This window comes from Epinephelus lanceolatus, chromosome 5 (assembly GCF_041903045.1).
Source record: "Epinephelus lanceolatus isolate andai-2023 chromosome 5, ASM4190304v1, whole genome shotgun sequence".
Classification (NCBI taxonomy): domain Eukaryota; kingdom Metazoa; phylum Chordata; class Actinopteri; order Perciformes; family Serranidae; genus Epinephelus; species Epinephelus lanceolatus.
In genome coordinates, this window is record NC_135738.1 from 15,014,892 (window position 1) to 15,029,864 (window position 14,973).

The 14,973-nt window shown below is 38.7% G+C and overlaps 1 protein-coding gene across 1 annotated transcript in view; it reads right to left on the minus strand.

Annotated features, from left to right (window-relative positions):
- The window catches only part of appl2 (adaptor protein, phosphotyrosine interaction, PH domain and leucine zipper containing 2), a 41,714-nt gene that overhangs the window by 10,370 nt on the left and 16,371 nt on the right, over positions 1–14,973 (minus strand). Inside the window, exons 11-19 of the mRNA XM_033634160.2 lie at positions 9,963–10,151; positions 9,819–9,861; positions 9,498–9,554; positions 6,264–6,358; positions 4,196–4,351; positions 3,933–3,985; positions 3,565–3,739; positions 2,021–2,057; positions 875–1,030 (exon numbers count right to left, since the gene is read on the minus strand). Coding sequence (XP_033490051.2) covers positions 875–1,030; positions 2,021–2,057; positions 3,565–3,739; positions 3,933–3,985; positions 4,196–4,351; positions 6,264–6,358; positions 9,498–9,554; positions 9,819–9,861; positions 9,963–10,151 — 961 coding nt within the window. The remainder of the gene's footprint in view (positions 1–874; positions 1,031–2,020; positions 2,058–3,564; positions 3,740–3,932; positions 3,986–4,195; positions 4,352–6,263; positions 6,359–9,497; positions 9,555–9,818; positions 9,862–9,962; positions 10,152–14,973) is intronic.

The window sequence follows — 14,973 nt, forward strand, 5'->3', positions numbered from 1 at the left end:
TATGTCACAAAAATGCCAAAAAAAAAAAGGTCATAGTATAGTATGTCACAAAAATGCCAAAAAAAAGTCATATTATAGTATTTTTTAAAAATGACAAAAAAAAAAAGAAGTCATCGTATAGGAAGTCATAAAAATGCAAAAAAGGTCATGGGATAGTATGTCATAAAGTAGTCATACTATAGTATATCAAAAAGTGCAAAAAAAGTCATAGTATTGTAAGTCATAAAATAGTCATAGTATAGTATGTCATAAAAAATGCAAAAAAAGAATCACAGCATAGTAAGTAAAATAAAAGTCATAGTATAGTAAGTCATAAAAAAGTCATAGTACAGTATGTCATAAAAATGCAAAAAAAAAGTATAGTATGTCAAAAATGCAGAAAAAAAAGTCATAGTATATTATGCCATAAAAATGCAAAAAAGGTCATAGTATAGTATGTCATAAAAATGCAAAAAAGGTCATAGTATAGTACATCATAAAACTCAACAAAAAGTCATAGTATAGTATGTCACAAAAATGTAAAAAAAAGTCATAGTATAGTATGTCAAAAAATGCAAAAAAAAAAGTCATAGTACTGTACATCGTAAAAATGCTAAAAAAGGTCATAGTAAAATATAGAATATAGTATAGTATGTCAAAAAGTGCAAAATAAATCACAGTACAGCATGTCAAAAAAGTGCAAAAAAGTCATAGTATAGTATGTCATAAAAATGCAAAACAAATTATAGTATTGTACTGTAAAAAAAGGCAAAAAAAAGTACAGTATGTCATTAAAATGCAAAAAAGGTCATAGGATAGTATGTCATAAAGTAGTCATAGTATGGTATGTCAAAAAAGTGAAAAAAAAAAAACCATCAATGTTGGGTGTATTAACCTTTTCGCCCTCTGTGTTGCTCTCAAAGACGAAGGCGCTAAATGAGGGCTCTCCCTCCTCATCTCCATCACTCCAGTCTCTGCCCTCGACCACGAACCCCATCAGCCTCCCGTTCTCTTGGTGGGCTGCAAACTGACACACTTCTCCGAGTTGGAACTGAGAAATGAAAGAAGTGACAGGGAGAGAATAAAGATTTTTAAAATTGTGGCAGGAGCTGGATCATAGTACAGACATGACTAGGGTTGTAACAGATTGGTAAATTTATGGAAATTTTAAGCTAAGCGATATTTTGCACAATTTCAACATAAGAATCTTTAAAAAGTGAACTTATGAAGGGGAAAAATATGCATAAAAATCAATATTAGGTGTACTGGCATGTTTTGGTAAAATGTATGCACATTTAATTGAATTGTAACCATGCTCTGCATTCAACAGCGCACTCTTCATCACATCCCATTTAATAGGAATTCAGTAAAATCACAACTCTCTGCATTCAAAGTATTTCCTCTCATCATCAATACAGCCCACACTATTGTTAACACTACTGCAATACCTGAGCCAAAGGACAACATGCTTTCATGCACATTTTGATTATATTAATGCTTTAAATATATCTATTTTTTTGTTTCAGTTAATTAGCAGATAGTAGCCTAAAGCAAAATTCAGTTTATAATGTTACACATTCTGCTAGTTTTTGCTAGCTAATTGTTACCATGTGGGATGTAGCTTCACTGAGCATGCTAAGGAGTTTAATTTATTTATTTACATTCAATCTTTATTTTAAAACATTTTATTTCATAAATTACTTCAAATTGCTGGCTCAAATTTTCAAAGTACCTTTCCCCATTAGTGAACTTGCTAGCTAAGTTAGCCAAATCCTCACAAGGAACATTTCACACAATGTATTTGACAAATTAACAGATTTATTTGTCAAATGAATCAATTATGTCTGCATATGACATGGTTAAAAAAAGCCAAAGAACATAATTCCTATATATTCATTTTATTCCATGAATTCCCATAGAAAGTTTTCATCTTAAAGATTCTATATTCTCCTATTTTGCAACCCTAGGCACGACTGAACCTCAATCTGTTAATGAAAAGAGAGTCTGGATAAATACTGACTTGATCTTTTCTCATACTTACGCTTATTCTTGTGACTTGAGTCTGAGGGTCAATCAACCTAATGTGAAAACAAAATAGAGACTTTTACAAGAAAATGAAACACCACTGACACAGCCTTGACTTTGGATCCATTAGTTTTTCCCCCCTGTAGTCTTATGCTTGAACATTGCTTACACAAGGTAAAGCCTAACAAATGTAAAAAAAAAAAAAAAAAAAAAAAAAAAAAAAATCAATCATGGGTTATACAGCAGCTCGAAATTACATGTTTTTGTTGGATAAGCCGAGCAGTGTACAAAAGAGTTGTATGTTGCAGATTTTTCTGCTTGGTAGTGCGCCAAAAGAAAAAGATTTTTGCTTTGAGGTCTTCGCTTTGTCTTCAGTTAGTAAAGCAGATATATAGCACATCAACTTTTCCAGCTGCACTCTTAGGGATGGCTTTCGTTAAGATTTTTATTGATACTACTTCTCTTATCCGTACTCCTTATGGGTTTTGCACTTTTTTGATTCTCTCGTCGGTTCATTTTCATTTCTAAATAACTGCTTTTTAAAAAATATATTAACTTAAAAAAAATGCTTGCTGAACATATGTATTGATAAAGTATTGGCTTTTTACTTGCGAAGGTTTAATTGCACTTGCAGTAGCAAGCGTAATTGCCGTCAACTTTAGTGTGGGAGGCTACAGGATTTCAGGACGATACAGCTGTGATTGAGGATAAAACAAGGTTATCACAAAGACAGATTTGAACCAAAATGAAATTAATTCCTAACTGATAGCATAAAAAGATTGTGAAGCTGTGTGGAATGTTTAAACCATTGAAATATTACAAGAATATTATAGGATTACTGTTTCTGCACAGAGGAAGAGGACCAAAAAGACTGCTGAGAAAACATACACTGCACTTTGAATAGAGCATCTTTTTTCTCCATGCCTTTGGCACATGACTATCAAAGGGTAGAATGTTTTGCACCATAGCAGGTGAATGTTGTAGTTTAACGTCTGTCAGCATTCTGGGCAGACAACAATAACTGAAGCATCTGCTTGGGCGTTTTCTATCTATATTAGGGATCAGCATGAGTACTATAGCACTTGAGTTGGGTAAAGGCATTTTGTTTGTATTTTTCTTGTAAATGAATATAAATAAATTCACCCTGTTCTATATTAAAAGTTCACATTTTTTGGATGGGATTCAGTGATGTCACTGCTATCAATGAATATCTGCACAGACCCTTGTAGCAAAAATGATAGATCAGCGCAGCTGCAGACAACATTGAACGTTTTTAGTGAGACATTACTCGATCTAACCTGACAGGCAGAATTTTAACCATGCATAAGAGTGATGTTTGGAAGTAATTCGACAAAAAAACATTAAATAAATGTGCAGTGCAAGCTAACTTTGCTTGGGCATTCATTTCGGACTCTATTCTCAAGTAATATTTTCATGCAATTATTTACTAACAAGGGAATTTCTGAGTGCGTCACCATCTCTACATGCTGAGGTCAAATCAGTTTTTTCTGTCTGAGGAGGTATTCATGTCACACTTCAAAAATATGTGATAAATTCTACCTGAGGCTACTGCTGGTGACCATGAGGTGGGATTCGGTGGTCCTGAAGATGTTGTGGATGGCTCGGGCAGCCAGCACCTGCCTCATGGCCTCATAGATGACCTCCTGATTGTTGCCACAGCGCACCGCCATTGAGCCCTGGAAGCGCACAGCGAATACTTGCTGCAGGAGGGAGTCTGCGGAAACACACACATCACCCACACACAAACACAAACAAGTCAGAAGCATAAACATTAAAAAAGAAGCATAGGAGCACTCATGTAGGAGAATAAAAGGTACACAGGCACACACAGCGAGGTTAAGCAGAACTCAAACAGCCCTTGACACAAAGAATGTAGACCGTTAAGCTGCATTGGGGAAGATTTTTACCGTCACTTTCTGTTGAACAGTCGTCGTCTGTTTCTCCAAAAGGATTTGTGCGTCTGCCAGGAAGGGAGCACACAGACCAGCAAAAAACAATTAGACCCCTGCATTGAACCATCAAGAAGCATTCAGCTTCCTGGAAATTGTATAATAACCACAACAAGGCCAACTTTCAGGAAATTAGCTTCATCATGCATCAGTACCAGTCATTCCTGCCCATCTCTCACAAACATACATCCACACAAACTTCCTGCCAGTTGTTCCCTCACCTCCCTCCAGCCCTGTTCTGGTCCTGAAACTCGGAGGCTGGCAGCATGATGTCGAACTGAATGGGTGTCCCAGGGGCTATCAAGTCTTCTGGCTCCGTAGCAGCCCCTGACTTCTGAGAACCACCACTGGCAGCATTTACACCTCCTGGTTTCGCTCTGCAGGAATGAGACACACAGAATGAAAATGAGTCATAATGAATAAGTCAAGTAAACCCAAATATGTCCACTACTAAACTTAAACGACAAGTCCACGTCTTACAGTCAGTCTTAAAGGATAAGTTCAGTGTTTTTCATCCAGGACCATTTTTTCCTATGTTTTTGTGTCTAAGTATCTTATTAGAACAAATGACAATGAAGGCCAGTATTGAGCAAGCCGGCAGCAGCAAAACAGGCTGTAACGCAACCATTTAGTGCACGTTCACACCTTTATGTATGTCCACTAAAAGTGCTTTTTGTTATCTAGAAACAGCCAAACATCGCTATTGCCAATCCCTCCAGATTTCATTTAAATAGACAGTAATTTTATCATTGTAAACTGTACTTCATTCAAAGTCAACGGAAACAAAACAAAACTGACAAAAGCCGTCTTGGTTCGTCTTTCCACTGTTCCAACATTAATCTGCTTTGATTGAAATAAACCCTTAATTCACCTAGTTAGATGTGAAAATAAACTAGCTCTGAACATGCTAAAGTTGCTGTTTATTTAAATTATGTCTTGTAGGTTTGACAATAGCGATTTCAGGGCTGTTTCTGGTACACAAAAAGTACGTTGCTCTTTAATGAAAAGTTTACCACTGCAAGGATCCTTTCCGTGATGTTATCAGAAACTTAGAATAATAATCTGAGCCTGTCGGGGGCAAAAACAAGGTCCTACAGTGGATGTACATTGACGGATGAACAATCCCTTTGTTGATCGTATTGCAACATGTTTTGAAGCTGCTGGCTGCTGCTCTTTTGCTCAATGCTGGATCGGTTTCAAAAAATGGTGCTCCCATTCTTTACTTAGACACAAAAACATGGGCAAACAGGGTCCAGGTTAAAATACTATTGAACTCACCTTATAACACAATATAATACAAAAGAGGCAATTGTTTCTCCTGTTCACACTGAGATCCCTTTCCAGCTCAACTCCAATGTAAATGATAGGGGATCAAACCTGTATTCCTCTACAGGGAAATTTGTGATGAAAACTATAGAGTGCATTTTTGCATAATGGATGGACTGTATGTTTTGTCCTCCATCATATTGCAAATTTGCCCTTTACACCAACCTATAATGCTTTCAGTGTACATATAGGCATGTAATATGCAACCCTACCAAGTAATCTGGTATGAAATGTTCAAGGGTCTTTGAAGTTGGGTTAAACTACCATGTATGCTAAGAAATAAGCTAGTTGGCCAGGCATGCTAACATGTGCATCTTACATTGGAGCAGACAAACACAATTTTTTTTCTATTCCTCACACTTGAGCTCTCATCTTTTTGGTTTTGGGAACACTGAGAAAGAAACCAATTTCCCAAATATTTATATAAGGAGCATTGCTCCAATTAGAGCCCCAGGAGGAGAGCTTCAACAGGCCGAGAAAGCTTGACAGTCCTGACATGCCTAGTTACGGTTGCTAAAATGTAATTGGACAGTTGTTGTTCGGGGAAGCGGTGTGGCGAATGGACAAGTGATCGCTTGTTGCAAACTGTCAGTTTTAGTGGAAAAGAGACAAAATGCAGACTCTCTTTCCGTTTAATGATTATCATCCTCAGTAATTATAGGCTGACATTTTGTCTCTCCATTATTTTAAATTCACAATCTCTGTATACACACCAAGAACAAATTCATGCAGAGGAAGATGTCGTGTTTACAGTGTTGCACACACACACAAACTAGTTTTAACAATAAATACTGACATTAAGAGCCCAATCCAAAACAATGCATGTCACAAATGGATCAAAAGGACAGTGCTGCTTAATCCTCAGTTTTTAAAGTTATGAAGACTTGCGGCTGTAAAAGCATTTAATTATAAACTTCAGGGGAGGATGCAGTTTGTAGTGTTATGACAAGCAGCATGCCTGACCTGTCAGGGTTGGGCGAGCCCTCTGGTCTCTTCTCAAAGCTGGTGATCGGGGTCACTGCCTGGATGGCCGTCTGGTTCAGTCGAATGGCCACAGCCTAACAGGGACACAGGGACATTGCAGTATCTCTGTAACAGCAGGCGAGTCATTTATAAAACCAAAATAGCGTGTAAATATGTCTGAAATGTTTAAAACATTACCAAGTTCTAACTTTTTCTCTTATGTCTCACCAATTCTCTACATTATCTCAATCTTATCTTTGCTCTGTGAACCAATGAGAAGGGTCTATTCACCAGGAATAATCCTTTAAAAATATATAATTTAATTGTTTCTGGTTTCTGAGTTTCTTTCAGGTAAAGAAAATGATCTAAGGTCTAAACTAAGTGTTTATAGTCATTTCTGGACACAGGTGTACACCATCAAGTGTTGAATTTGGGGAGAAAAATAGTCATTTTTGCTAAATACAGCCAGTACTATGAAATACGTTAGTGTATCTAATGGTACAAAAAAGTAGTGCTACACTCATAGTACTTGGATTTAATCATTTAATTGAAATGTATATTGAAATATAATTGTAAAATATTTCATAATCTAAAACCCAAATAGTCAATTTATAATCCACGCTTAAAATTAAAAAAATAAAACTGTCATTTATGATATAGGATATTATAATTCAAGGATTTATTGGAGTGCTGTGTTGGAGTTTCGTCTCTGCATTGTGTTATTTGAATCTTATTAGTGGCAACAACAACAAGAACGCTCAATTTTTTTTGCCAATAAAACGATAAACAGCGGTCACAAAAAGAAGAAATGAGAGACCGAAGAAGCAACAGAATACAAATAACTAACCAGGTATTTGCTTGCATACAAATGAGGGTGAGTCCATGCTGTTTTGCTGAAACACCCACACTGGGAGAGAATGAGGGCAAATTTTCCACATCGACAACTTTCACAATGAGATAAACTAAATAAGCTGAATCCAAAATTATTCTCCATTTGCTGCTTGGTGCACTAAATTTACCTCCCAGCTGCTGCCTGAATTACATGCAGCACCATCAGAAGTTCCCACGATGGAACAGAGAATATGCAGTAGTTTCAATAGTGTGAACAGATACACAACTATTTACTAAAAATGCTAAGATGACAAGTATGTGATTTGAAGTTATGCAACACTACACCTGTCAGATTAATGTTTGAAAACTCATTATTACTTACTCTGTGGTAAACCACAAAGTAATTATCATGTAGGGAAAATAAATATGTGATTGCAGACACAGCGATAGTCTGTTTGTCTCTGAAGAATCTGAAGAATAAACATTTTCATAGAGCCAACCCTCCTGCAAACATTGAATGGGATTGAAAAGCAGAGAAGGGAACAACAGCTGTGAGACACTTCAGAGAGAAGAGGGAGGCTGTTCTACATGACAGCATTGGAACAGCGCCATTATATTTTATGTCTCTTTAGCAGAGAAAAAGTTTATACCTCACATGCGTTATTGATTTTAAGTGGTTGAACAACAAATACATGACTCTTACTGCCTGATCAACTCACAACAGAGGGGGTGATAGTCCAACAACCATGATCAATGAAATGTTTCTAATTCCCCTTTTCTACCAAACTTAGCACATATATGCAGTTTTTGAAATGCTGGTAAACACACTAAAAGCATTCCTTTCATTGCCATTCTGCTGTTTTTTTCTGGTGTTACATTCAACGTCATCAATATGCCAGAAAACAGGGTTAGTTAAAAGCAGAAAGCAGCATGGAAGCCAGTGAAAATGTTAAAGTGGTTACTTCATTTTATATCTGTTACTTATTCAGTCTTTCTTTAAAACTCAACGCCAACTAAGTTGGAAAGATATTTGAGCACTGCCTGGATTGAGACAGACGGAATATGTGGCTGAGATGACAAAGAGTCGCACAAGTCCTGACTGTCGCAATGGAAACGTAAAAATGAGCGTATCCACCTAGGTGTCATGTTTCCATCACTGCCAATCGAAGCTGGGGCTGATAAATACCTGCGACTACTACAAAGTCATTTGTCCTGGAGAATGGAAGCTGAATCAAGGGGTTTGGTGTCCCAAAATGATCAAGAAAAGCTTATCCATGCTTTTATTTCCAGTTAAATTAACCACTGTAATGGTGTCTTAACTGGTCTTCCCAAAGGGACCATTAAACAGCTACAGCTTGCCCAGAATGCTGCTATTAAAGCTTTATCTAGGACCAAGAGAAGGGAGCTCATTGCTTCAGTTCTAACATCTCCACACTGGCTTTGTTAGTTACAGATTAGATTTTAATGTGCTGCTACTTGTCTTAAAATCACTGATAGTTTAGGCCCGGACTACATCTCTGATATGTTTACAGAATAAAAACCTAGATCGAGGGACTCAGGTCTGAGCAAAACTGAGGTCACTTCCATTATGTTCTTAAACCATTTTGTACTTTTCTTTTCACTATATTAAATCGTTTTTAATGACTATTTTATGTAGTTTGTGCTTTCTTTTAATTACATTTATATATGGATGCGCTTTTTGTTTTATCTATGTAAAGCACACTGAGCTGCCCTATGTATGTATTGTGCTATAGAAATATATTTGCTATTACTACATTTTCCACTAACACCAGATATTAGTGGGGGTTTAAAGGAAAAGGTGAAAAAGGGCTTAAAGGAGCAGTGTGTAGAATTTAGTGTCATCTAGCTGTGAGGATTGCCAATTTCAACCCACTGAATCTTCTTCCATGTGCCAAGCATGAACACCTGCTAAGAGTTCCTTTAATGTTCATTGTTCAGGGGGTTTCTACCAGGAGCCGAATTATCTGCAGAGGTCTCCTCCTCTCCAAAACAAACAGACCTGATGAATTAAATCAGAAAAATCAGTCTTTTTTTCTGCGCTCTCTGGTTCGTCTCGGACGGTCTGCTAATTATGGTGGCTGACAGGAAAACATGAATGGCCCTATCAGTGTTTGGTTTGTCCTTTAAGAACATGGCAATCTGCATGGACGAGGGCAGCTCCCTATGTAGATGTAAACAGCTCGTTCTAAGGTAACTTAAAACACAATGGTTCTAATTTTCAGGTGATTATACACTAAAGAAAACATACTTATTATATTCTATTTCTATCACTATATCCCTCTAAATCCTACACACTGGACCGTTGATTCTTAGATATTTGCTTTAGGTGGTGTCTTTTGTAACCTGCACAGTGGATATGAACTGTGTGGGAGTGTGCATTACCTCTGGGTTGTCAGTCAGGTAGATCTGTCTGGAGATGTTGTTCACAGTGCAAATCCACTGAAAAAGAAACAGAGATCCACATCAAGACTTCCTCTCACTCAGACTTGAGCCACTTGAGTTCACTTGACTGATACCAGCTGTGACAGGCCAGTCAGATGCGTCCAAGCACAAAACCAAATATGAAAACCACACCAGTAAGTCTCCACAGCTCCTCCATTGTTATGTGACTGATACTTGCAGCAGCAGATGTGTTTGGGATGAAGACGTAAAACAATAATGAAGATTAAACACAGCTGTTTGAACGACCTCTTTGACACTTACTTCTTCATATTCCCTTTTGCTCTCGGCTTGTAGAATCATTGACCTGGAGGCATTTATGACAATGGGGAGAATTAAATAAAATACAAACAATATCACATGTGTGCATTATTCTCATTGTTGGATATGTAGAAAAAGTAAACGTACGTTTTGCCTGTGGGAGAGGTTATCTGAAAGCAGTAGCGTCTGTCCTCACACTCCACAGCCATGACAGAACTGTTGTCTAGGTCCAGCACCATGCCCCCCGCCACTGCCCCACGCGGCTGGCACATGAGGTTTCCTCCCTGGGTGAAGAAGTACAGTCGGTCCCAGGCTGTGGTCACTAGGCCTGTTTTACTGGAGGTGCACAGAAGAGAGTTGATAAAGGTCACCACTTAAGGATGAGATTTTGAAAAAACCTAATGGTGGCATCATGGAAAGTTTATTAAGTGACAAAGGCTACACACAGAGTAAGAATGTCAAGGATTTAAGGCTGGATGTGAAGGAAATTCCTCACTCACATCTGGCTTACAAATGAGTCCAAAAAGAAGCAAGTAGAATGTCCCTCTTTTTGTACAAGTTTTTTAAAAAATATTATAACTAAAATCAACAAGCATACATTTATTTAGAACTGGAAAAAAGCAAAATATTTAAAATGATTAACTTAACAAAAGTGAGGTTATTTTTCCACCAAAATTAGTGCACATGTGGGTTTTTAAAGGCAACGCTTAGGCGATAATAGGCAAGAGACTACTTTCCCACTGCAATTAAACCAGAGCCATTTATACTTATATGGATTCTGCAGCAGGTAAGTATGGCTTTGTTTCTTCTTTTTCCCTTGTGCATCATGTTCGACATCACAGACAGGCCAAAAAATGGTCTGTAAACATATTTTTTGTATCTCTTACTTAACCAGTCTTTCAAGTCCCTCAAGCTTAGCGGCGCCTAAATGACAAACAATTTTTCAGCTCTGTTTGGCTTGAGATGGATGGTATCATGGTGGCAAATCATTGCATCGCACTTGCAAAGGGGCTAAAATTAGTATTGTGTCCATCACTGCCGAATGAAGCCGATCAGAGCCGGAGCTGATTGATACTCGCAACTACTGCAGAGTCATTTGTCCTGGGAGTGAATTGTGATTGTAACCTTACATTACAATTACATAAAGCCAGATGTTAGCAGGTGTTAGTGGGTCTTTTGTCTGGTAGGAAAGGGGCTTGTAGACCTTGAACTGAAATAAAATTGCCATATGTTGTCCACCAGTCATCCTAAATGATACCATGCTTGTTAAAATATTTTTATATTATATATACACACACACACACACACACACACATATATATACATACATACATACATACATACATACACACACACACACACACAGTACAGGCCAAAAGTTTGGACACACCTTCTCATTCAATGCGTTTTCTTTATTTTCATGACTATTTACATTGTAGATTCTCACTGAAGGCATCAAAACTATGAATGAACACATGTGGAGTTATGTACTTAACAAAAAAAAGGTGAAATAACTGAAAACATGTTTTATATTCTAGTTTCTTCAAAATAGCCACCCTTTGCTCTGATTACTGCTTTGCACACTCTTGGCATTCTCTCCATGAGCTTCAAGAGGTAGTCACCTGAAATGGTTTCCACTTCACAGGTGTGCCTTATCAGGGTTAATTAGTGGAATTTCTTGCTTTATCAATGGGGTTGGGACCATCAGTTGTGTTGTGCAGAAGTCACGTTAATACACAGCTGACAGCCCTATTGGACAACTGTTAAAATTCATATTATGGCAAGAACCAATCAGCTAACTAAAGAAAAACCAGTGGCCATCATTACTTTAAGAAATGAAGGTCAGTCAGTCCGGAAAATTGCAAAAACTTTAAATGTGTCCCCAAGTGGAGTCGCAAAAACCATCAAGCGCTACAACGAAACTGGCACACATGAGGACCGACCCAGGAAAGGAAGACCAAGAGTCACCTCTGCTTCTGAGGATAAGTTCATCCGAGTCACCAGCCTCAGAAATCGCAAGTTAACAGCAGCTCAGATCAGAGACCAGATGAATGCCACACAGAGTTCTAGCAGCAGACCCATCTCTAGAACAACTGTTAAGAGGAGACTGCGCCAATCAGGCCTTCATGGTCAAATAGCTGCTAGGAAACCACTGCTAAGGAGAGGCAACAAGCAGAAGAGATTTGTTTGGGCCAAGAAACACAAGGAATGGACATTAGACCAGTGGAAATCTGTGCTTTGGTCTGATGAGTCCAAATTTGAGATCTTTGGTTCCAACCGCCGTGTCTTTGTGAGATGCAGAAAAGGTGAACGGATGGATTCCACATGCCTGGTTCCCACTGTGAAGCATGGAGGAGGAGGTGTGATGGTGTGGGGGTGTTTTGCTGGTGACACTGTTGGGGATTTATTCAAAATTGAAGGCACACTGAACCAGCATGGCTACCACAGCATCCTGCAGCGACATGCCATCCCATCCGGTTTGCGTTTAGTTGGACCATCATTTATTTTTCAACAGGACAATGACCCCAAACACACCTCCAGGCTGTGTAAGGGCTATTTGACCAAGAAGGAGAGTGATGGAGTGCTGCGGCAGATGACCTGGCCTCCACAGTCACCGGACCTGAACCCAATCGAGATGGTTTGGGGTGAGCTGGACCGCAGAGTGAAGGCAAAGGGGCCAACAAGTGCTAAACACCTCTGGGAACTCCTTCAAGACTGTTGGAAAACCATTTCAGGTGACTACCTCTTGAAGCTCATGGAGAGAATGCCAAGAGTGTGCAAAGCAGTAATCAGAGCAAAGGGTGGCTATTTTGAAGAAACTAGAATATAAAACATGTTTTCAGTTATTTCACCTTTTTTGTTAAGTACATAACTCCACGTGTTCATTCATAGTTTTGATGCCTTCAGTGAGAATCTACAATGTAAATAGTCATGAAAATAAAGAAAACGCATTGAATGAGAAGGTGTGTCCAAACTTTTGGCCTGTACTGTATATGATGAATGTATTTCCATTATCTTTTAATAATTCAACAGTATTAGCAAATAGAAGAGATGAGTTTGATATCAGACATAACTGTCATCTCTTTACACTCGGTGGAGTGGGCGGATTCCAAGGTCTAGACCCAGATGAAGAGATGTTTCAACTGGAAGGTTACATTTGCCAACATATTTCCCAGCTTTGCAAAGAACCAACAAGAAAAGAAGCAAAATGTAGGCATGTAGCAGCATCCTTGTAGTAAATTAACTAGGGATGCACCGAAATGAAAATCTGTGGCCGAAGCTTGGCCGAATACCGAGTACCGAATACAGAATATCATTGTTTAGTTGTTGATTAGTTTTTGCAGATGAACCCCCTCCAGATTAGTGTTGTCGCGGTATCAAAATTGGGACCCACTGTGCGATACCAATGAAAATATCATGGTTCTGAGTAGTATCATGATACCACAGCGAAAATGAGGCAGATGTGCCTTTTGTCATTTATGAAAAGATAAATCACTTTTCTATAATACATCAATGATATTTCAATGGAATAAATTACTTATTGACTTATTCATACTTCAAAAACAGCATCAATAAGTGATGAACATAGGGGGGATCAAAATAAAATAAATAAATAAAATAAAAATCAACCAGCCACCCTCCTCCCCTGACAAGTAAAGAACAGTCCCTTCATAAGTAAAGAACAGTCCCTTCATAAGTAATGAACAGTCCCTAAAGTGCGGTGAGGTTTGTGGGCCGTTATTGTCAGAAAGAGAGAAATGTGAAAGGCTCGTTTCTCCTCTGACACATCACATACCTGTGTTCGGCTGGCTCGGCTGTTCAGGTACTTCTGGCCAGTCATGACACCAAGAAGAGAATATTATTGGAACCAACTTCTCCGTCGCCCGGTAAGCCGATGGCCGCCGTATTTGACAGCAATACATTAACGTTACTGTCTGTGTCCCCCATTGAACCCACAATCGGTGGGATTCACCTTTCGTTTCTGCTGCTGGTTGAAATATGTAGGCTGCTCGCACAGCGTGCTGAATGATTTAAGCCTATTTTGTGCGCTCAAAACTATTTTTAGTCGCAAATGCGAGTGCCGTGATCGACAGATCGCCACACTACCGTCATTTTATTCCGCCCGTCACGGCACGCCGTTTGATTGCGTTATCAAAACGCCGCTATTATTCGGCCTTGCTTTTAACTTATTCCACCGAATACCGAATGTGTGGTTTTTTGCAATATTCGGCCGAATATATTCGGTTACCGAATATTCGGTGCATCCCTAAAATTAACACAGACGCCAGCATGTTGTGAATCACTTGTCAACATAAAAAGCTGTCCTTATTCACAAATAAATAATAAATAATTTTTCTCAGCCATCCTCAAATCTCAAGAAGCAGTCTAGCTTGCAAGATAAACATGACACACATATTTACAGCCCTCATGTTTCAAAATCCAAATAGTTTGGCAGTGAGGAATGTACAGCCTGGTCTCACAAAAATTGTTACAGGCAATCATAATGTTGAATATACTTCGACATATCGCCATGCACCTGAGAATTAGGGCTGTACCCAACTCAGAATTATGTCAGTCCAATTGGATTTGGCTGTTAAAACTATTATTTGACTAGTTGTTTCTTTTTTTCCATGCAGAGTTTGAACAGGGTTCTACAAGACATTCAGGTAGATCTTCACGTAATATAGTAAACAAGACAATCTAGCCCTCGGAGCTAATGCATGCTAACTACAATAATGATGAATCACAAATGTGCAACAAATGTGCCGACACTAGATATAAAACAGAAGAAGGTGATGACATTATTTCAGAGCCTGCCTGGGAAAAGCCTCTCTTCCTACAGGCAGTTGCTTCCATCTCACTCAGACTCACCCTGGGTCTGCAGCTGCCTGCCCCAGAGAGCAGTGTGAAAGTGAGGAGCAATCACCCTGCAGCTACATCTCAGGATGAAAATGTCTGCAGAAGCACAGAAGTACACTGCACACTGACTGACAAAAACACACAAAAAAAACTCCTCTCAACTTGAAGAATCTCAGTAGACTGAGTGGTCTCTGACTGACAATGCCAATCTTTGACTGTCATGGGCAGTCCTACAAAGAATCGACTTTTTCCGCCACCCCAAAACCTCCCCTTGTTTCAGTACTTTCCTTGAACAGCT